The 24,327-nt window shown below is 39.9% G+C and overlaps 2 protein-coding genes across 2 annotated transcripts; one reads left to right on the top strand and one right to left on the bottom strand.

The window, feature by feature from the left end:
• Positions 1–17,535: 17,535 nt before the first annotated feature.
• Positions 17,536–21,176, top strand: cmtm8b (CKLF-like MARVEL transmembrane domain containing 8b). Its single transcript, XM_085803359.1, has 4 exons — positions 17,536–17,724; positions 18,895–19,068; positions 19,219–19,338; positions 20,375–21,176. The coding sequence occupies exons 1-4, from the start codon at positions 17,593–17,595 to the stop codon at positions 20,459–20,461; spliced, it is 513 nt and encodes a 170-aa protein (XP_085659485.1). The 5' UTR covers positions 17,536–17,592; the 3' UTR covers positions 20,462–21,176.
• Positions 21,177–21,186: 10 nt separating this feature from the next.
• LOC146972416 (zymogen granule membrane protein 16-like) lies at positions 21,187–22,721 on the bottom strand. Its single transcript, XM_085802583.1, has 5 exons — positions 22,643–22,721; positions 22,410–22,545; positions 22,173–22,272; positions 21,432–21,521; positions 21,187–21,348 (listed from the first exon to the last, which is right to left on the bottom strand). Exons 1-5 carry the CDS (start codon positions 22,713–22,715, stop codon positions 21,187–21,189), a joined length of 561 nt encoding a protein of 186 aa, XP_085658709.1. The 5' UTR covers positions 22,716–22,721.
• Positions 22,722–24,327: the final 1,606 nt, after the last annotated feature.

The following is a 24,327-nucleotide window of genomic DNA, read 5'->3' as shown; positions in this document are numbered from 1 at the left end:
CCGACAGTGCTGCCACCACCACCACCACCACGGACAGCGTGAAGAGAAATCCACTCCATCCACAGCACGGATGTGTGAAAAGAGGCCAAATGGACGGGATGAGAAACTTAAGTGTGAACCGCAACCTTACACAGATATTTCAAGTGAGCGATGTTCCAACCTCCATGTGTGAAAATGGCTGTGGTGTCTTTCACATGCTCCCAATTCTTCAGCATTTGTCTCTTGTGGTCTATGGAAGAGGAGGAAAGTGGAGGCAAACACACACACACACACACAAAATCCGGATACTACAGTGCCTGCAGCCACAGTGTGGTAAGAGTAGAGGAGTGTGTGTGTGTGTGTGTGTGTGTGTGTGTGTGTGTGTGTGTGTGTGTGTGTGTGTGTGTGTGAGTGTGTTTGTGTGTGTTAGTGGGACCAGTGCCAGTCTTGGCATGGCTGGATGCCTGTCTGTGAGTCTCCTGAGAGGGGACCAGGGGCACAGCAAATTGGCACACAACACTTCTTGGTCCCACCTGCGTGTGTTTGTGTGCTTATATGAGTGTTTGTGTGGAAGGCTAATGTGTATGTGTATGTGTATGTGTATGTGTGTGTGTGTGTGTGTGTGTGTGTGTGTGTGTGTATGTGCTTGTGTGCGCGCGCATGTGCATAGTGAAGGCTACTTTGTGTGTTTTTCTGGAAGCCTCTGGCTGAGAGCAGCACCAGCTGTGGAGATGCCTTCTCTCCTTCCTCCTTCTCCTCCTTCTCGACTTCTCCTCAATTTCATCCTCCATATTTTCCTCTTCCCTCTCTTCTTTATTTCAGCTGACATCCCTGCATCCTGCTTTTGTCTCACATATGTCGCACATAATGCATATAATCCATCCATAATATCAACACAATAAACTTCGATTGTCGACACCTAAAGAATAATGTTTGGGATATTCTACAACAAAAACCCCAAACAAAAGTATTTAAGTACAGGCCACAAATATATGATTTAATTTCAAAAGAGGCTTTTTTTATAGCAAAGACTACATCAGCTGAATATTGGGTATCATAGTGAATATTTATGGCAGCTGTCAAAATATCTTCAAAATAGTCATCATCATTATTTTTATTAAAAGGAAAGAAACAATTTGGCTTTTATCCTCCAAAGTTGTGAGGAAATGAACATATTGCACAACTCAACTTTGCAAATGTGAACAACCTTGTTGTGACCGTGGTAGACCATTTTCCTCTCGCTGATGGTGCAAACCATTTAGCCATACAGCATCCATTCCCACACATGGAGGATTGAACTAGTTGCACCTTCGCCATTAAACCATTCTGTGGATGATTTAATTGCAACCCGTCATTAAAGATCAACATCTATTTTAGCACATCACATTTCGTCTTATCCACTATTATCTCTTTCTCACCCTCTTGTCTTTCTCCTTTTTCAGACACAGTGGTGTCAATTAAAAAAGAGACACCATGAAGTGACCTTTATATGAGGCCAGGGACACTCCTTCATTACCAAAAGGTGAAAGGTGAGGATGTTTTATTCTGAATCCAAGAACACTAGAGATAGAAAGATGAAATCAGCTTAAATCATTTGAAACTGCTCTTAATTTTCAGTTCATCTCCAATTTGAGCCTTAAGTGCCTATACAGCCTACGGGATTTCAGCAATCTCAGGTTTTATTACAGACAACACACGGTGAAATGGATCTCATCAAGTCGAGCACAGCTAAGATATGTGAAGACTGTTTGAACACCTGAATTATAGCTCAAGACACAAATCAATATATGAAAATAAAGCATCATCAGCATGTGTCATTTACCTATCTGTGGTACACTGGTGACCAACGACGACAAGCAAGAACTGAGCTCTGTCAAACTGCCTCTGGCAAAGACAGCTTGAGATAAGTACATTTTTTCATGCATAAACATGATGTAGCTGTCATTTCATGCTGTATTCTTATTGGCTGGTTAATGATTGCAGGTCACATAGTCGAAAAGAGTCACCTTTGAACTTGCAGTGCGAGTCAAGACCAAAGATGTCGCCATATTTCTTTATCTCTCACTAGGGACAGTCCAAAATCACACAGCGTACACCTGCCTTAAAGTGTAAGTGAAGGGCACAAACAGATATGAGTGGTACAGTAGGTGCCACTCACTGCCATTACAAACCACTTCAAGTATGTGTGTCGCCTGCAGTACTCCCATGTCACTCTGTTAATGACATGGAAATTAGATGAATGTTTTTTTTTTCCAGCAGCAGCAGTTGTAGCCCACTGAGTATTTTCACTGTCTTCTCCACCTCCATGCCAAAACAGACTTCTCCTTCTCTACACTGCATCTTTTATCAGCGGCTGCTGCTTGAATTAAATCAGACGCCTCCGTAAAAGACAAAGATACACATGTGCACACACACCCAATACACAAAAAGTGCACAATGAAGATGACTGACAGCTTCTTGTCTATCAGGAACAGAAGAGATGATCTTGGTCTTGGCCTTGCTTGAACTGGATTATTGTGAAATGTGGTAGTATGTAGTGTCTATTTTTATGATGGAGTGCATGTTAAGGCTTAAACAAAATGCCTGTATCAACTTGATGTTCGTTACATTTAAATTCAGAATGTGATAAACATGAATATATCTGAAGATCACGTCCGCCAGCTTTTTAATCTACCATTTGTAAGGCTATGTTGTTGTTATTAGTATTTTTGTTCTTTACGTAGACAGAAGGAGAGAAGAAGGGGTGGGCAAGAGGGATTTGATCCTCGGGGCAAAAAGAGAACACATGTGGTTGCAGAAGCAGGGGTCATAACCACTCTTCTGTCTTTTAGCACCCATGTCAATAACTTTTACCATCATTTACTGAACCTGTGCCAGCAAAAACGCAACATCTCAGAAGGAAATAAGGCAAAATAATCACTTTAGATCTCTCTCGCTCATGACTCTTTGCCCCGTAAAATGGAAGATGTAGGTTTAGTCCTGTCTGACTTTCAATGGATACATTCGATCGGGGTGAAGTCAGGATTGTCTGTTTTTTTCATTATCATAGAGTCACGAGGGGAAACTCGCACCACGGTGCAACTTGGCCAACGTCAGATGGAGCACCTGTAATTCAGAGACAATAAAAATCAAACAGGAGCACCAGTCAGCAGGCCAGCATTTGCACATTCAGATACAATAGAGCCCACACAGCTTATAAACATGTCACATACATCCGTTCAGCTTTTGTATCAACGTCAATCATCTTCTTATGAAATCAGCAAGTGGTCTGGAAGCAGCCGTGTTGTAAGTGAGGTACATATAGGAGGACAAATACTCCAAAAGCAGAGAAGCAGTAAAAAAACAGAAAGACAGAGGAGAGAAAGCTGAGTTGGTGGAGAGACAGTGAGACGGACAGACTTTCAGACAGGCAGGCTGACAGACACATAATCTGTGGACTCAAAGGAGGGGAATGTCATTGATCTCCCAGAGGACAATACAATACTCTGCCCTCTGTGACCACTAGTCTTTCATACACACACACACACACACACACACACGTACGCACACACACACACACACAGGGGTCAGACCTTTTGGGTGTGGTGGTGAATGGAGTCTAATTCCTATTCAGTCAGTTGGAAGCTGTCTAAGTCTATAGAGAGTCATTGTCAGGAAACATTACCCCGCATGCCACACAACACATCAGGCTGCATAACCTCCATGCATTCCTTTGGCTTTCAAAAGCCGCTGCTTTCACGACTATTTAACAACATAAACTGCAAACTTTAAAGTAGTCAGCAGAGACATAGGAGTCAGGAGACATGTAAAGGGTCCAACATTATGTACTTTTCATTGTTTGTCTTGGAGCATTCTTTTTTTATAGTTATTTATAAACAGTTCAGTGGCCTCCCAGAATAAAACACAAATAGGCAATGTACTTGACTTAGTGGCTTAACAAACAGGCCATTAGAAAAGAGAGAAATGCACATCATAAACACACACGGCTGCACAAGTTGTGGGCCAAGCAGAAAATTCAGTATATAGAGTCCACACACTGAGGTTTGCTCCCATATCAATAAAACAAATGGAGCGAGCGACTTCATTACTTCTTTACTTCCTCCCAACAAGTCTCCAACCTCAACCAACACATACAGAAAGTTGTTTGTCCCTAATCTAGGAGTGTACCAGCAGACATTTATTGTCATATAACTCGTTCATCAAGGTAGCAACATAAAGTACTTAACGTTACTTAAAAGTAAAATTTACCTGTTAATTATATCACAATTTCTGGCAATCAAAATATAGACAAACCATCATCCGACGATCATGATTCCCACAGATCAACAAACTGATCACTGACATGGTGATTATCTATAAAAACATGATTATCTATAAAAACATTACCTGAAGAAACACCAGTCTGGCTGCTGCATACACCATTTATACTCTAACCAATTAACTGGCTCAGTATAATTCACCAAATTACTGATCAAGTCCTCATTAGCCTTATATTCACTATTGTCTATACAGAATAAGCTCATAATACTCACTTCCCTCTGTGGAAAATGAATCTATAAACACTGATTATGCAGGAACATATTGTATAAGACTTTTTTGATTAAAAGCGTTCTGCTAAAAGCCCAACGACACTGTATATAATGTTATGTGGGAGCATCTTGAATACAAACTAAAATAGAACATCATGCTTCAGCCAAGCCTCAAGAAACACGGCTTCTTTTAAGAAGACCCACAGACCTTGCAACACGCAGTCAAAGTAAGACCCCATATGCACCGTTTTAAATGTTTTATTTGTGTGCTCAAGGTTTGTGACACATGGCAAGGCTCTCTGATAAATGATAAATGGAACAAAATCAAGTGGGCTAGAGGGAACAAAACCTCCAGACTGAAGTCTGCCATGTGAATATTTTTATTATCTGGGACCAGAGAACTGAAAAATGCCTCATAAAATGCCAAAGATTTATATTTCGAGTAGGAAGAGAGACATCTAAAACAACTCTGTAACATACATTTTCTGCAGAAACCATGGGCTTCCAAAAATACCCTAAAACAACAACATTTTTCCAGAGAGAAAAACAGAATTCTCCTCTGACAAGCATGTTCCCATGCATTATCAATGGTTTAGCTCAGCCCCATGGTGATAAAACATTTTCTACACATGAGAGACAATCTTGGCTGTCAGTTACTTAAAAGAAATGTTAAAAGTGGTGCTATGGTTCTCGGAGACACAGATATTATAAATAATGAACAATGGCTGGAGAAAAAAAAGGAGCCAATTACTGAGTGAGCTGGGAGCGTAACTGATCGCTGTCAGTGTGAGACAGAAGTGGACAGAGATCGATCGACGGGGTTTCAGTACATGTAAATATTTACAGCCTGACTAGTCAATACGGAGAGAGAGGAGGAAGAGGAGGAGGAGGAAAGTATGAATGTTAAGGACAAAGAGAGAGACAGAGGCACAGAAAAACTGAAAAACATAAAAAAAAAATAGGACTGATTTGGAAGAAAATAGGAAAGTAATTCAACATGAACACACAGAGCCATGTGCAGGCCCACTGCAGTAACGGTGACATTTGCAGTGTGCTGGTGGTTGTGTGCGGCTGGCTGATGGCCCACAGCGATGGCCTTTAGAAGAGTGACAGGCCAAAATTACCATTAAGAGCAAGCAGTATTAACCTTCCATTATACACACACCTCTCTCTCTCCTTCACACACACACACATTTCATTCCCATCTTTTACTACTCTATGTGAGTTCAGAAGCTTAATAACCTCAAGAGTTGGACAGATTTGATTGCTTTCTCTTTCTCCCTCTGCTCACCTATATCAGCCCTTCTCTCATCAGCCCCGGCCTCCATTTTCTCCTTCTATCCATCGTCATCTCCACCTTTCTTTTATCATTCCTCCCATCTTTCTCCTCTCTTATCTTCCCCTGCCCTCCACCCATCCCCCATTTTCTTCCTGTCTTTCTTCTCTTCCCTTGCCCACATATTTCCATTATTATCTTTATCAGTCTTCCTCTCTGCCCCGGCCCCAGCCCTCACAAGTTGTCTGAGTTGGTCCACTTAGATGGAGTCAGTATTTCAGTATAGACTTCCTTATATGAGTCGATAGAAACATTTGTTAAAAGAAAACGTGCCTTTAAGAGTGCAACAGCAAAACAGACAACCTCATTCTTTCTCTGTTCGGTTGAGTTGGTGTAAATGTCGAACCACAACGTCCTAGTGCCATTCCTAATGAAACCTGGAGTGAAAAACTTACATATCAATGCACTTGTCCACTTTTGTTTTTCATAGTCAGAAACATCTATCTATGATTTTTTTTTCATCAGCTGGCTCTTCAGGTGGTCCTACAGGTGCATTACCTTCTTGTAAATCACTACAACACATTTCTATTGATTAACTTGTTTTGACAATGTTAAGCTTCACATTTTATTTAATGTCTGTTTTTCTGGCTTCAGATGTTTATATTATTTGTACGTTTTATGTTAAGAACTTTGTGACATTACGTTTTTGTGTTTTTTTCCCCCCTTTGCTAAATGCACACAATGCCAGGTGGGGGAAATAAAATAACAGCCTTTATGGGATTAAAGTAGGTCAGCCATGTTTTAGCCTTTACATTATATGTGCATAACCCCGACCACTCTGCAGCACAGGGCTTCACCGCCTCATAGATGTAGAGGCTTTTCCCAACAATACTGACCTTGGCAGCAGGGGATAGACAGGCAGGGCAGTAAACAGACAGACAGACAAATAGACTGGCTGATTCTCTACAGGCTGCAGTTACTGCCTCGTATAGCCTTGGTGCAAGTGTGTGTGCGCGCGTGTGTGTCCAAGAGAGTGTGAGGGAAAGCTTGTGCTTGTATGTGATGTGGTGTGTGCATGTGTGTGTGTTTGTGTTATCAGGGTAGTGCAGACTCTGCTGTCCAGCGGTGTGTGAGATGAGACAGAACGAACGATTTACCACCATGAAACACTAAGCAGACTATTAAACACACACACACACGCACGAACGCACACTGATCCATCCTCTCCAGATACATAGGTACGCACACACACACTTTTTTCTCTTATCTGTTGTACCACACACACACACACACACACACACACACACTTAAACACTGTCATGCACACGCCACAGACTCATATTTAGCAGCAGTGTTATCAGAGTTCACTATTGGTCCATATCTTGGCCAGGGGCAACCACTTGGACCTGTATGATGACAGGCATATCTGCAGATAGGAAACTAACCAGCCAGTAGCAGTAGCCCACCTCTCAACCTCATAGCACACTCTAACATACCACTTTGCTAATACTGGGATGGATCCCTGTGAAGTCATGCTCCTTCAGCTTGCAGGACAGGTCAGGAGCAGGGTCAAGTGCAGACTGCAGTGTTGCAGAGTGGTGGTTAGCGTCCAGCTAAATATTTATCACGCTATGTGTTTATCAGTTTATCAATTAAAAGTTTTAATCAATTCCACCGTGAGTTGTCATTTCATCGTCATTTTGAAGCAATTTCTATCAAAACTTAATTACCGCCTTTGCACTCATTATTTAAACTAAGTGTGAATTCTGCAGCACATCTGCAGATTCCTTTGAGTGTTTTTGTTCAGTATTAATGCGAGAAGCAATGTGGGCCTCTTCATTTTGCATGATGCAAGCTCAACATGTTATTAACTATGAATCAGAGAATCGCACTGGGAACACAAGCAAGAACAGTCTGAACGATATTCATTAAAACTGGCACATGATTCAAACAAAAACAAGGCCAGCGTGGCCAGAAAAAGACGAGCGCGCTGCTAAAATCTGAAGCCTTGTGCGCATGTAGGCGTGTGTTCAAAACAGAGAGAAAGAGAGCAAGGTGGGGCACGAGAATGCACTTAAAATGAAAATCTAACTTATAACTCAAAAACATACTTGATTATTTTCTCAACTAGAGCGTCCACTGTTTCCAGTTAGTGAATGTGAAGCAGTTGTACTTTCATGACCTTCAGTTAAGTTATGGGGCTAAATTTAACCTGGCCTTGTAGCTGTCCACCATGAACGTCTTACAACCTCACCACACATAACAACTGTTCGCCAACAACAAAACAGACATGGGCTCATTTTCACCATTTGTTTTCTTCTAAAACTCACTCAGTCCATCCACTCATATCTTGCCTCAGAGTGGGACATGAGTGCGTTTCTGTGGAGTTTGCCATTAATCAACTTTAGTAAAAGTTCTCCTTTGCAATATGTTTTTTTTTAATGTGTTTCCTCAGTGTTTGTCCTGACTCTGAAAAGAAAGCGTTTTTAGCGTAAAACACTGCTATCTGCTATCTAAATAAATGTCATCCAGCTGCAGAGGCCAAACACTGATGACGAGAAGTAAACAAATACAAAAAAAAAAAGAGTCTGTATCTGGAGAGCACATCTAGGTTGAAGGCTATTTGGCTGGCTGCGTGTATTGGCAGAAGCAGCGATGCCTCAGTTATAATCCCAACAGAAACACAGTGAATTAGCCCATCCTTTAGTCTGACACAACAAAACAGAGAGGAGCAGTAGAACCAACATTTATCAATGTGAATTTGGCTTAAAGTGGTGTTCAGGACACTGTAGACATCACCACTCTTAACTTGAGACTTCTAAATCAAATAGATGAAGATTTTACAGTGTGACATTAACCCTACAATCACAGTAAAGAATTGGGGGAAAAAAATAATTTTTGCATAATAAATCATAGTAGTGATTTTACAAATCTTTTTAAAGAAAGAACCAATTGTCTTACTCTTGTAGTTATTTTGGGCTCAACTCATGAAACTGAATGAATCAGTGGAAGCAGCTTTTTAACTGTGATGCATGACACACTGAATTCACAATTCTCTAAATGTTTCTGATGACAAACTCCTGGCAACCCAAGGGTTTTGTTTATTTTGGGTATGATGCCAAAAATACAAGGGAGCCCGAATGTTATTCAAATAAATTCCCCAATCTCAAGTGACTTGTTTCACTCAAGCTCAAAATGTACACTTTCTAGACAAATTTACAACCGTGCTTTTCTTTTTTGGAGAAAAACAAGTTCACATCACACAGACTGCTCCTCCAGGCACAGCTCACCTTTATTGTGTGTTCTGCACCCAAACATCGCATCTTAGCTGAATGCAATTATCACAAAGATTCGTTATTAACTGATCAAGGGATTTCTATTGATCAATCGACAGTTTTTATCATCACCCCAATTCACAACAGACTCACTTATAAACACACACATTCTAAATTGAAAAGATAACAAGATAGCTAAAAATAAACAACAGATAAGGAAAGGAGTTGTTGTTAAATTATTGAAAAAAAACCCCCAAAAAAACCAAAACAGCAGACTGTTAAAAATCTATTTAGGTCTCCAGAGAAAGTCCCTGCCTGCTGATATTTGTTTTGCTCCATGCGTTCTGTTTTTATTGTCTAACTACCCCGGGCCAAACCATCACAAGTGTCTAGCAGGGGGGTTGGGGAAGCAGCCAAGTTGAGGCAACACTCTGCTGCTGCCTCCCCAGATTTACATTCAGGAGCCATTTTCTGTTTCAGCTACCCTGAATTCAGTCCGAGCCGGTCTCTCTCTCTCTCTCTCTCTCCCCTTCTCCCTCTCTTTGTATATGTCCCTCTGTCTCGTTCTCTCCATCTCTATCACTCTACTCATTATCACTGTCCACTCCAAAAGAGAGTAAAGGGAGAGAAGCAGGGGGTGGGAGCGGTGGAGGGTTAAGAGGGAGAGAAGTGGAGAGAAGGAAAAGGTGAAAAAGAGAGAGAGGGGGAGAGACAGAGCGCGAGAGAGAGTGAGAGAGAGTGAGTGAGTGAGTGAGAGAGAGAGAGAGAGAGAGAGAGAGAGAGGGGTACAGAGAGCTGTAGCTTTCTGCTGAAATATTCATGTTGGTGCCAGCAGCTTTTCCATTCCCCGCTCAGCAGGAGGCTGCTGTTTGATACATCCATCGCCCTCTCCCTCTCTTTTTTACTCGCCTCGTCTCCCCACCCCTCGCTCTCTCTGTCTCTCTTGACGTGTAAGGTTAGCAGATAGTAAATGCTCATCGAGAAACACAGGACCAATCTCTCCTCCGAACTGGACGGAGCAGCCCTGCCTTGTTGAAAAACAAAACAAAACAAAACAACTTCTACCACTAAAAAAAAAAAAAAAAAATGTTTTCTTGTTCCATAACATCAGCAAATCAATCAGTGAAAATAAAGCTTCTGCTCCCTCTTCTCCATTGCATACTAATGAACTGTCTTAGTGAATGGCATCACCAAAACGACCACTGGACACTGTTGGAGGGTTTCATCCATGTTGCAAAGTCTCTGAGCTGTAGTTTAATGTTATCAGATTTCAAACAACATTAAACAGAACTGAACATTTCAGCCATTTAAACCAATATCTTCTCGTCTTATTTCTCTCTCTGATTAACACAGAGTCGACAAGGTGAGCAGCAGCTACGGCTCCCATCTAGTTAGGGGACATATATTTAGTATTTTGTACTGAGCTACAGTCTTAAATATCTGCTGGACAGTTTCACTTCCCATGGAGAATTACAATCAAAATATGTTTTTGCTTTATCCAAACACATAATAGTCCATTCTGTCTTAGACAGTCACTATAGTGAGAGCGGTGGTGAAATCATGTATCTCTAAGATGAAGGTTAAAAATTCACCTGACAAGTATAAAAACATGCAAAAGAAATTAAGGATTTTAAAGATCGATAGATGTTGCACTTTTCAAAATAGTTTTTATTTACTCTCTCTAAAAGTTCCAGTGGAAACGTTTAGTGTCACATGATCCAAACACTGATCCAGAGGCCGTTCCACGCAGCCAAGAAAGCAGTCCAAGGGAAACACTGTTGAAAATGAGAAAACAGCAGTTGTAGTTTCCAAGGGCGAGGCTGTGCCTGTCGGTGAACAACTGCATCAGTTTATTTAGAACTGATGTCAGGGCCGGTGGTTAAACGGGGAGGGGCTGCCTGTATGGTTACACTGGTGGATATGCGTGTGCGCATGAGTGTGTGGTTACATTTAACCAGCACATGTGCCGGGGGATGTGGCAGATGTTGCAGAGGCAAGGATTAGTGTGTGTGTGTGTGTGTGTGTGTGTGTGTGTGTGTGTGTCTTTAAGTGTGTGCATTAAAAATATCTTTGCCACAGCAGGAAGCCACAGTGGCCAATTACAGTGCAGCATCTGGGCAAGCACACATGCATTTTGAGTGAGTTTGTGTGTGCGTGTCTGTGTGTGTGTGTGTGTGTGTAGTGTGTGTAGTGGAGGGGATGGGGAGGTTCAGGAGGAGTTCAGGTTATTTACATCTTAGCATGTAGAGTTTCAGTAAATGGTGCAGTGTGTGTGTGTGTGTGTGTCAATGGTGAGGCTGTGTGTCACTGCTGCAGGATCTAAACACACCATGAAGACAACGACAGAACAGGGGAGAGAGAATTAGAGGGATAGAAGAGTAAATACAGCAAAGCAGTGAAGACAATGATGAGAATGGAGAAGACACTTTCAGGAAGGGAGGGGAGAGATGGAAAGCTAAATAACAGCCCTGACATTTCCAGCAGAGATGTGATACCTCGCTGTCGCTCTCTCCACACTCTCAGAAAAAGAAGGAACAGGGTGAAAGTACAACATCAGCAACAATAGGTACAACATTTTAGTCTGTTGCATAATTCCCTCTGGAGTCGGTGGAAAACTAATCCTATTTGTTTTATTTTGTCTCTCTTTCTCAATTAAATCAGTCTGAGATGAAGATTACTTTGCTGTCTGAATAATTGGATGATTGGGAGCCACCGGTAAAGCTGGGCTCGCTATAATTTCACTGAAATGAATTGAATCAGCAGCAGAAATGAAATACTAGTAAATGTAATAATAACTCACATTTTTCATTAAAAAGACAAAGGAACAGCTTGTTTTGTTATTTTATACTTTTCTACAAAGTCAAATTTTAATGGGAAAAAAATGATAGCTCTTGTCCCATGTTGAATTTAATGTAAGTATGGTTCTCTTAGGTAGTGGTTGTTGTACTCAATTGATCTTACTCCTAAATCTTATGACAGTTTTCAGCCTTTTTTCCTCATTTGTGACCAAACAACACAACACAAAATCTGTGGATGACTAGAACATTAGTGGCGCACATGAAGTCTTCGTTCATCTTAATTACTGTCATCATCATTAGTGAAATGAGGAAAAAGTCAGAGATAAGGCCACACTAATGTAATCATATACAGAACAAATTGTAAAAGCAGGGAAATAACCATTAATCACCTGTGTGCTTTCAAGTCTTTATGGTATTTTGGGGGAATTAAAGGAGAAAAGTTCTTTTAATTGAGCTCCTGAGACAATAGAGCATCATAATTACTACAACAATCTCAGAAAGTGGTCACTAAAGAAAGCATCGAGTTATTGATGAGAAGGAGGGAAGCTCTATTCCTACTAATTATGATGAGGACTGTACAGGATCATGTTCAGATAATCATTGATATGATCCCTCAGTACTAACACCTTTATATTCAGTCAAGTGAGGATTTGCTACTTTTAAAAGGTTTTCCTCAGTTTCATTGGTACATTTCTTTTTTTCCCCCATCATCTGCACATCATCCCTCTTCAACATCTAATGAAATCATCAAGTTTTAAAAAATAATAATTTTACAAAACTCCATCCATCTCTACAAAAACAATCACTTCACTCAGCCATGAACTCACATTCATGCAGCCTGTTTCTTAATGCTGGTTCATTAAGTGATTATCATTAGGTGAAAGTGCTTCATGCTGCACTGAAACTCCACATTGTTCCTTTGGGGTTCATAGAAATCCTGTGGAGGTGTGTTAACAGAGCAGGAACAGAAGGAGGGGTGAGTGAGTGCTAGAGGAAGATGCAGAGATACTGAATGAGTAAGAAAGCTCTCAGACAACTTTAGAGCAATTGACTGTGTCATTAATCACAGTTTTCCCAGGTGAGCGACTGAGGAGAGAGTTTGCCCTAATGTGAGCACATCGACAGCGGCTTCCATTATTAATGTGTTCTGTATAGATAGTCTACACAGGCTGTAAAACACACCTTTTCTAGAAAGCACTAAAGACTCTGAGTGGACGTTATTGGACACCCATTACAAATGTGCTAATTTTGTCCCTCCTCATTCCTCTGAGTATAACCACAGATACTTTTTTAAGTGTTGTGGTGAACAACATATTGGACACAAATGCCTCTAAAATAAATTAATTTACAGCAAGAAAAAAGCCACTGGGCCTCCACACTGATGGACTACACAGACAAATTTGCCACAAATGAGGACTTTATTTAAAATCCTCCAAACCTTTAGAAGGTGGTCACGTTCAGTCTGTCAAGAAATAATTAAAAATGTACTCTGACATTATGAATGACATTGAGATTGTTTTTTTTTTTCATTTTTGCTTAATTGAATGAGAGTGAAATGACCCGAGTCCTGCTGTGATAATTAGCTGTTAGACAGCTCATATAGAAAATCTATTGGTCTCAAAGAAGGACGCATGTCTCTGGGTACAGGCTGCCAATCCTGCATTCAAAAATGCCTCGTTGGCCATTTGTTTTTTTCCTTTATTGTATTGGCTCGATGCAGCCACTCACTAGCTAAAGGAAGACAGGAGAAGCTGGATTATTGGTTCAGTAAATGGAGAAAGAGAGAGGGTAATGCAGAGTATAGATTGATGCAGTGGATATATTGCTGCACAGGGCAGAATGTGCTCAGCAAGGCAGAATTAGACTATCAAGTCCCTTAAGATAAAGCATGTAAAATATCCAGTCTGACAATGCCTCCAGGATACTGACTGCAGCAGCTAAACATAAAGCATCTTAATGGGACGGTTTCTGTTCTATTTGTTTACATTTGTGAATGGTCCAACCCAATGAATCCCTTGTTTATGAGTTCACTCAAGGCTCTTGTTGGACTTCATCACCAAATTAATTTGAGGAATTCGTCAGAGTAAATTTATAGTCAACTGGTAACTTCAATCAGTCCTGTCCTGATTGTGCCTCCTGGGGAAACTGCTGACAGAGCTGAGCAACACACAACGGTCCCACTGATTTAATGCAAACAGAAACTGAATGGAAATCCGATTATGCTGTGTTTTAAAATTAAGATAGTAATTTTAATCAGTGCCTATCTTTGTATACCTTCAATCAGCTGTTCAGCTCTTGAGAAAAACACAACAAAACAAATAATAAAAAAAACACCATCAGCAATGAGAAGCACAATAACCATAACAGCACAAGACACATAACACTATATCTAAATAAATGAAATATCCAGCTATGAGTCTTTTCGGCCTCAACCTGACATCTTTTGTCCCCTGTGCTCTTATTTTTCAACCATGTGTTGCTACTGCCACCCAGTGGTCAAAGCCTTCCACTGCCTCCACAGCCGCACCACAGCCACTGATTTACAGTTTTTTTTTCCGTCACTTTGGTACATTTCTCAGATCAGAATTTAAATTCTCAAAACTACTACAATCTCCACATCATTGTGTCACTTGTGCACATCAAAAAAGCAGTTTCTCATTTCTTTGAACAAGTAGCAAATGCTTTGGTTCATCCATGCAAATGATTATGAACAATTCTCTGCTGTTTCCTCATTATCAATTGCTTATGTCATGTTGATCAAAATGTATTATAACGGACTGTTGAATAGTCTCACCCCCTCACAACATGTATAGGCATTAGTTCATCCAATAAGTCTTTACATGCAAAATGGTTGAACAAGTTGTCATATCATGTCAAGCATATTTCTATACATTTCGATTAGACCTTCTTTTCTAAATCTGTCCTGAATTGGTAAATCTTGACTTTCTCTAACAAAGGGGAAAGTATAGCCGGAGCACAACACAATGTTACAATGTCTGACAATGGAAGGAGAAGGAATTGGACTACAGCACTGCATGTACAGTTTCCCCTAAGGAGATTGTCCTACGTATGTTCACATTTCTACTTCGGTTTTTTTTCTTTGTGCTAGTGCTGTCTTTTCTTTTCTGTATCGCAATGACATGGTCTGTCAACAAATTATAGAACAAACAGTAAAAGCGTAAATGTGAATCTTGTCCAGTCTCCCACATGGTGTAACTTACAATTTACAATAATTGTCATCAAAACTTTAGCCATAGTTTACATCAGAACATCCCTCCAGAGTACACTGTTATACTGACAACATGACTAAGCAATTTGACTGTCTTATCCACAATGACACAAGGACTTGTCATTCTGATGGCACTGACATGTTAATTGTCACAGTAGATGAACTAAGGATTTTGAGCAGGAGACTGGCTTTTGCAGGTGATTCATGGTGTTTTGCTATTCGTACGAATGTATGCACTTACTGTTTGGCAGACGTCAATGATGATTCGAGAAATGTACCAAAGTGACTGAGAAAAACTGTATTACAGTAAGGCCCAAGGTCTTGGTGCAATTGAACTGAACAAAAATCACTGCAGTTAAATGCTCATCTGTGGTCTGACAGGATTTTATGACTTCAACTGGCGTGGAGACAGTTGAGGTTCAATATGAAAGTCACATGTGACAAGGAAACAAATATCCCAGTGATATTAAACTTCTTTAAAACTTGATAATTTAACTTTCTTGTATAATAACATATTGTATCAGACACAAATCATAATCCATTGATTATTTTTCATTTATCAAACACTGACTGAATAGGCTACTAAACTTTAACTCTTATGTTTTCAGTTCCTTGTAGGCTAGAAAAAAAATCCGACATCTGACAAGCAGCTATGAGGTATGTTCAACATTTCTTGCCCATATTTTCATGTCAGTGTCACATTATTGTAGATGTCCATTGCAACAGCCAAAGCAACACTGTCATACAATGAATAGCTAAAATTGATCTAAGAGGGTTAGCAGAGACTTAGCTTAATGGCCCAGTAGCCTCAGTAATAAAAAAAAACATTAAAAAAAAAAAATACAAAGAAAATCTGTTTCCACTTAGTTACTTACGCATTTACAGATGAGAGGAAACCATAGACTGTAGGAAACGCAGTTCTGGATCCAGCTGCAGCTCTTTAACCACTGGTTAGCTTCTCCATCTAGTCAAAGCCAGACCAGTGTTGGCTTCTTCGTCCCACAGTTGGAAACATGGAGCTGGTAAAAACGACATGTATTGCTTATTATTTTCACTTTCCATGGTCAGCCAGAATCTGGTCTGGTGGTATCTGTGGCTGCTTCATTTGTGTTTTCATCTCTTTCTTTGACTGAAGCTTTTTCTTGACACCAGCACTGATGGTGCACCCGTATGCACTTTAACTTGCACGTGCTGCCAGACCGGAACACTACACTATAGAGAGGATGTGATTTAATGATCTGCCCAGGACACCATCAGTAACGCGAGGGTTTATGCTAGATGAAGACTGATCAACTTTTTTTTTTGCAGCTTTTTCTTCGCTTCACACTTAACCGCCTCAAAACATCAACATCCTGTCTCCTCCAGTCACATGTCGCTCACTTAACCAATAACAGACCGGGAAGAGCTCAGGTAAATGTGAGAAGAACTACACCGGCTGATTCCAGAGGTTATACACTGTAGGCTATTGTAACTCACGTGTATCACAATAAATGTACAAATGAACATAGGCTACATGGGTAAATACGTAGCCTATGGATAAAAATACAGCCTTTTTCTTTCCTTTCCTTTCCTTTCCTTTCTTTCTTTTTAATACATTTACCTCTGATGGCCTATATTAACTTAAAATCGGATCTCAGTCAAAATGTAAATTTTACATTGCCTTCATTATACAGTATTTAAACATAGGCCTACATAGTTTGCTGTTCTACTGTCTAACTTTTTGTTTAGGCTACAGAGCCCAAGGCAGGTGGGATTTTATTTGAAAATGTCTTCACTATTCAGAGAGCAGGCAGCACCTCCTGATGTTACAACCTCCTGCTTTTTTAATGGAGAGAGAGCATATTCACATCTCTTATATTCCACAGCTTACTTTATGGGTTTTTTTTTTGTTTGTTTGTTTTTCCAACTTTCTATTGATTGTTAAGTACTGGCCATTTTTAGAATAGCCTACAAGAATACAAATTGATTTTCACAACCTGGAATATAACACATCAACCTAAACAATCAACAGTTGTATGTTGGTGCACAAAATGTGCAAAATTAGGCTATAAGAAGCATTACTCATGCAGACATCATATATTCCTCTCACCTATAATTCATCATCATGTAGATATCACACAGTGCACCAGCTGTAGACACCTCCGAAAGGATTTTTGTCTCTGTTGTCCTCCTATTCAGTGTCATCTTTGAATTTTGGATGTGTAATGGACCATTATGGCTCCTATAGAGCTTCTACTAAGATTACAAAAAAGATTACACATAACTGTACATCAAAAATTCTCCATACGGGTTGTAAATTTGTTGACTTTTTTTTTTTCTTTTAATCCAAGAGTTTTATCATGGGAAATGAAACAGGACACAGCTCAAACATTTGTTTTGTTGCTGTCACTGTACAATCTGATCGACAATTTGTCCTTGTTGGATTCCGAGACAGGAACACGACTTCCTCTGCTGCAGCGACACACAACCTCACAGAAAGCACACAAGCTGGGTGTGTCAGTGAACGATGGAGAGAGCTGCTGTGGTGTCGGGCTGCAGGACTCCCTCAGTGCCAGAGTACAACATCTCCACCTCCACCTTGGCCTTCGACCAGCATTTTGCTACAACTGCTAAAGGAATTCTCCTCATAGCCGAGATAGTAAGTGTGAATATGTTTTTTTAAGTTTTAAGTTTTAAGTTTTAAGGCCTGAGGAAGGCATTATTAGCAAACACAATAGACTTTACAACAGGTTAATATTGGGGCATCTGATTATACTTTAAATAATGACTGACAGGAAGTAATAAAATTATCAGATTTTTTTGTCACACCTATGTTGCAAGCACATGTTCTTACCAGATAATGTAGAAATGGAGACCAGATGCAGTGCAGGCTGACTCTAGTCTATACAGTTTGATTAAAAAAATGATTCATATACTGTAATTATTTTATTTACTTTACTCTTTATCCACAACGTGAATGTGAAATTCATAGTAATAGCATAAGTACTGTATATCTGTGGTGTTGCTATAAGACAGTATTCAAAAGACCCAAGAAAACAAGAGTAAAACAAAAAACTATGTTTCTATGAAAATAGGAAGTTGACTAAAAACACTAAGCAAATCAACTCTACCTCCTCTCTCTCCCTCATTGTCTCTCTTCCTTTTCAAATCAACTGAGGGAAAAAGACAGGATAGCCTTTCTCTAAATACAGTCTGGCTGGCTGCCATACAGAGGCTGGGCACGCCACATTTGGAGCAATCGGACTGCCACACATTCAAATAAGTTACATGGAAATGCAGTCACACTAAAACATTTGATTTAGTAGATTTATATACAAATGATTGTGAGATAATTATTTATGTTGGTTGGTTTCATTAAATAATTATAGATTGAAATCAGTTTAACTTTGGTTGTACAAGAGATTTCATTTTAGAAGAAACCAACTCAGCTCAGTCACATTTCACACCAGACTTCACTTTCTTCCTGTGATATGAAACATCCAGCAGGAATCTTTTGTTGTGAAACAGGAAGGGTGGATTTAGAACAGTGTTGGGAGCAGCAGCTTAAACTACTCACCACCACGCCACTTGGATGCAGCGGAGATGGAGTATGTTGTGTGTAATGACCAATGAAAATTGGAAGTGAGTCATTGAAGAATAATCAACAGAACAGTCAGTATCAAAAAAGAGAACAAAGATGACCAGAAACATTACATCCTGTGTGATTTTTTTTTTTACTCTGGTTCATTTACAGGAATTTTCTCTTAATCTCAAAACTGTTCATTTCCTGTCCTATATCATGCTCCCTTTTATGTCTCCTCTTTTCCAGCTGTGTGGTATGTTAGTGTGGGTTCTGGTTGGGGGAACACACTATTTTCATTTGCCTGCCCTTTGCTGGGTGATGTTTGTTGCCATCCTGTGCTGGATCCTGACGGTTTCCCTGTTTCTTATTTACCTCATTGGAGTCCACAAGAGGATACCACAGGTCCCCTGGACTACAGTGGTAACATGCTCACACACACACACACACACACACACACACACACACACACACACACACACACACACACACACACACACACACACACACACAAAGTTGGACAGATTTGTCTTTTGCTCAGTGATTCACTGTTTCTGTCTTTGTCTCCTCTAGTCGCTGAGTGTGAACTGTAGCGCTGCAGCTCTCTACCTGGTGACAGCAGTGGTGGATGCTCTGACAGTCAACCAGGCCATTAGGGGGCGACACAACTACAACTGCTGGGCAGCATCTGCAGTAAGAGCACTTGTGTGCTAATGATCACTCAAAAAAAAAGCTTGTGTTGTTTTAATTAATGTCTTAAGTCGGTATGTCAGAGCATCAAAGGAAGTTGAGTCACAATGAAGTGACAAAACCACAGATACAATCTAATAAATGGTGCAACCTTCAGAGCAGAGACATAACAAACGACCCAGAGGTCTGGCTCTGTATTAGAGCAGCCCATTCAAATCTTACAAGTCTGCATGATGGCTTTTACGGCATGCAGAAAATGCCTTTATATAAAATAAGAGACATCTATTCATTGGCCATATTGTTCATCTGTACAAAGTGCAGCCAACCACTTCTTCACACCTGAAAAAGCCTCTGCAGAAGGCCACTGCATGAGAATGCATGAGAAAAAGATTTTGAGGAAAAAAATCTGAATCAAAGCATCATATTCTGACTTTCTGATGGCCTCTAATATTAGTGTATTTCCAGAAACATGACGTCATCTTTTCAAACTGTTACAGAAGACACTGTCTTTTAACAACCTGAGTATTATTCCTTTGATAAATATGTGCATAAAACTTGTGTAACAAGTGCTTTTAGGAAGACATAAACAAATTAAGAAAATGGTTGCATTAGTATTAGTAAGCCTGTGAATATTCTCATTTGTCCAGATCATAGTTATCTCAAGGAAATTTAAATCGAAAGCAACTGGACTTGGTTATTTGTCTAAGAAGACATTTCACCTCTCATCCAAGCGCATCTGACCATAAACTGATGAAGCCTCTTGGATGAGAGGTGAAACGTCTTCCTAGACAAATAATCAAGTCCAGTTGCTTTCGATTTAAATTTCCTTGAGATTAGTATTAGTAGGCAATGAGGAAACAGTGTTTTGAAACTGCCTTAACTCAGTTAATATGGATAAAATACAATGCAACTAAGAAATTGTGAAATAAATGTAACATTTAAGAAAGTTGTGTTAAATTTTCTTTAAATTTCTTCCATGTTTTTCTTTCTATTTCCTTTTTTTTTCCCCTTTAACCCTTTCCCCCTTTCACTCTTTCAGTTCTTTGCTTTTCTGACCACACTGTGCTATGCAGGAAGCAGTTACCTGAGTTTCCGTGACTGGAAAACCACAGAGGAGCAGCAGTAGTCTCATTGCCTCCTGTTCCATGGTAACATTGTTCAGACTTTCTGCCCTATGAGGGACATGTGCAGTCAGCTGAGCTGTCTACATTTTTGGACAAGAAGAAAGAAAATGAAGTACTGGGTATGTGTGGTAGAGTCCATATTTACTCCAGTGATCTGAGGGCAGCTCTCCAATAGGCTATTTTACAAATGCAGACATGTAACAGGATGCCAACTTCATCGTCCTCCATCTTATTGTTGGCTGTGTTTACCTTTTCTAGATTCCCTCCTACCCTTGCTTTAATCTTTTATGTTCATTGAGGTGTCATATGATCTTTTATGAATGTTTTTTCTCCATCATTACTACACCATATACCACCAAGTTGTTTTCAAGTTGTTTTTATTTTGTTTTCACAACAGGTATAAAAAGAATTAAGGCAAATTAAAAAGAATATGCAGAAATAAAAATCATGCAGTCATTTGAATCATAACTTGTAATCCTTTCAGTATACATTCTTCAATACATTTAATTTTGATTAAAGGTATAACTGCTGTTTGTCTCTCAGTGATGCACACAAATGCTCATGTTCCTTCATCATTGTTTTCATTGTTGATAAATCATTGTTCCATACACACAATTACACAAAAGGTCTCGATCTAAACATGGTGCAATATTACCCAGCACACATTTGATTACACGTATACGTACCACAGCTTGATCACTGATCAGTAAATCATACTCATTATTACTCAGCTTTTGGTCTTTGGTGGAATCTTGAAAAATCTTTTGCCTTTATCCATGTATATCACCCCCCAGTGGGCTGCCAGTGAAGTAATCCCATTGCCATTAAAGCGGCCACTCAGCAGTCTGAGCTCTGCGTCAACATGGATCGGGTAGAAGTTAAAGGAGTCCTGAAACACAATATTAGATGTTAATAAATGACCACAAGTATAAGTATGAATAAATATTGTAGCAAAGAGAAAGGATATATCACCCGGATAGGCTGTCCAGCGAACAGAGAGCGCCCTAAGGAGGTTACAAATATCAACTGATAGATGTAGGACTTGTCGTGTTTACCGGAGATCTGAAAAAAATGCATGGACACTGTGAGCATATTACAGTTTTACAGAGTTGCTGAAACAACATTTTCTGCACCAAAACCTCATCAACCCAATTATGGAATCAGTCACTCTTTACCCAAAACTATAAATAACTTTCAGCAATCACAAGTTCTCAATCACCATAATGAACATGGTGCAAAATGGTAAACAAAGGTAATATTTTTTTAGAAAACATAACATGAATGAGCTGAATACAGAGTTTGATTTTGAGTGCAGATAAAATAGTTGTGTGTGTTTACTTTAGCAATTGACAATCAAGTTTTATGTTTGGCGGGGGGGGGGGGTAACAAAGTCTGTGATTGTGTATTGTGTTTTTTTTTTATATGTCTACTGATATGTTTTTTGATATATTATATTGAGATGCTTATGTTAATTGAAACATAATGTCTTCATGTAGCAGCCAGTGTAGTCAACCCACTATGCCTATATACAGTAAGGGACTTGTTTCTCAGTCTACAGCCATGCCCTGAAGACGACCACGCTGGTCAGAACCGGTCGGCATTTGACTATTGTTTTTATATAATATGCCCTGAGTGCCTGAAGTAAGCCTAGCGCTTTTTCATCCTTTTAAAGACTAGACTAGTATTTTGCGGTAGTATCACAAAATCTCTGACCTGAACAATGACCTCATTGTCAAAGAGCGTCAACTCCTTTGGACTGCCAAATACTCGTCCAATCATCGTAGTCCAAGTGCGCTCATAACGCAGCTGAATACTATAAGGACACACACAAGAGGGAATAAATTGAATAGGTGAGAGCAGATAATGAAGGTAGACTGAATGTTACAGTCATAATGTGGCTGGATATTGTAATGAGTCAATGGACAAGGAGGGGAAAGACTGAAGACTTACCCAGTGATGTAGGAATGAGAGATCTCCCAGAGCCTGATTGCTGTGATCCTTCCCTCTCCATTTGAGGAGAAGGAAGTGCCACTGCCACCTCCAACTGCACGAGAGTAGGAGTAGTGAACTATAGCTGGAGTGGAAGCTACAGGTGAAGGAACAGAGGAAACAACAATTCTTTACTCCCTCAACACTAGAAATTGTGTAAAAAAAAAGCCTCAATAGTTGGATTAACTTCTTACATTTTGACCCACAGTTGACAGAGCTGACACAGAGCACAGCAAGGACAAGGACAGACAACTTTTGTGAGGGCATCTTGAAACAACTTTGAAATTAGAGACATCGCCATCATTATTGTCAACATCATAGTCATCAGCATCATCATTCATACAATTGTTTTAATCACCGAATCCATCTGATATTTGCTTTTTGGTTCCTATAAACATTTTATATCTCATCATTATTATATCATCACTAGTACAAATAGATGCACTCTGCAGTTGCAGAACGATGTTATTAAAGTTGATCCATTGAAATAAGATTAAGAGCAGATACAGAGTTCAAACTCACCTCCTGAAAACTGAGCAAATAATGAATGCTGTGATGCAGTGAGCAGGGAATTTTATATAGTATATCTCCCTCCACCCCTCCCTCCCCACCAAAATTACACGCACGCACACGCACACGCACACGCAACCCAACGTACTGTAACAACCCCTGTTTGCTTAACAATGGCATACCTGTTGTAGTTTGGTGGCAGGTTCTGGGAAATTGGAGAAGAACTTTCTGCCACATATTTTTCACCAGACTTACAGGAAATTCAGTTCATCGATCATGTCACATCACTTTAATAGTTTGAACTATCTCTTGCATTTCTGTTTGTGCACATAAGTGAAAAGAAGAAAGAAAAATAAGAAGAATATAAGAACCACTGAAGGCGAGGTCATTTTTTAATTTAAACATTTTTTTAAAAAGCGGTCAGCAAACAGGAGCTCACTCACGTGCAGACTGGTTAGATTCTGGTAGCTGAAGGTCAAAGGTTACAGTGATTCACCAAACATGATAAGAAGAAGATTAAGAGGATAGGTGGAGCGGAAAGAGGGGGAAGTAAGTGTGTCATGAGGGAGTATGGGGAGAGGAAGTTAAATAAAAAACAAACTAACATAAATAAACAAGTAAAATATTTAGAAAGAGCATTTCATGAAGAAAATGCAGAGGAGCGTGGGTTAAAGAGGAACTATGCAAGTCCGATCGCTTTTCTGCTGTTTTGACAACCCTCCTCTGGCCATGTGCATTTGTTTACAACAAAGCTGGCGAGAAATCAATCAATTGACGATGTTATGACATGTATATTTGTGTAGTTTAATCTGTCATAAACAAGAGATTAAGGGTTACAGGGCTTATTTGTGTCGCGATCGATGCACAGAGACGAGTGCTGGGACACCGGGGCGGCTGAGCTGATCTTGCAAGGTTATTTTTCAGCCAAGAGACACAATAAGTGACACGCACATGGAAGGCAGAGAGCCTCCATTCTCCCTCGTAACGAGTTAAGCCATTTATTAAACCATCACAATTACTCCAAAGCTGTTTAATTAAGGTAAAAATGTAGCATGGTTAAGCTACAAATCCTGCATAGTTCATCTTTTAAATGGATAGTTCACCCAAAATTCAAATTTCACTCATTATCTACACACCCTCATATCAACTAAGGGCTGGGAGAAGTTTCAGAGTCCTGCGTGCCTTCTCGGAGTTACCGCGGGGCTCCGTGCAGCACTGCATGTCCATATGACATGAGAAATTGTTCCGAAAAAAATTAAATAAGTATATATTTTAAGCTTGTTTGTAGCGGAAGCTCCCAGTGTTGCTCTGCCGGAATCTCGCGCGATTTGCGGAGCCGTGAACTGGGTGTCAATGCAAATCGCACGAG

Source organism: Trachurus japonicus, chromosome 16 (assembly GCF_045865225.1).
Source record: "Trachurus japonicus isolate A0001 chromosome 16, Traja_1.0".
In the NCBI taxonomy this organism is placed as follows: Eukaryota; Metazoa; Chordata; class Actinopteri; order Carangiformes; family Carangidae; genus Trachurus; species Trachurus japonicus.
This window is presented reverse-complemented; position numbering and strand designations above follow the sequence as displayed.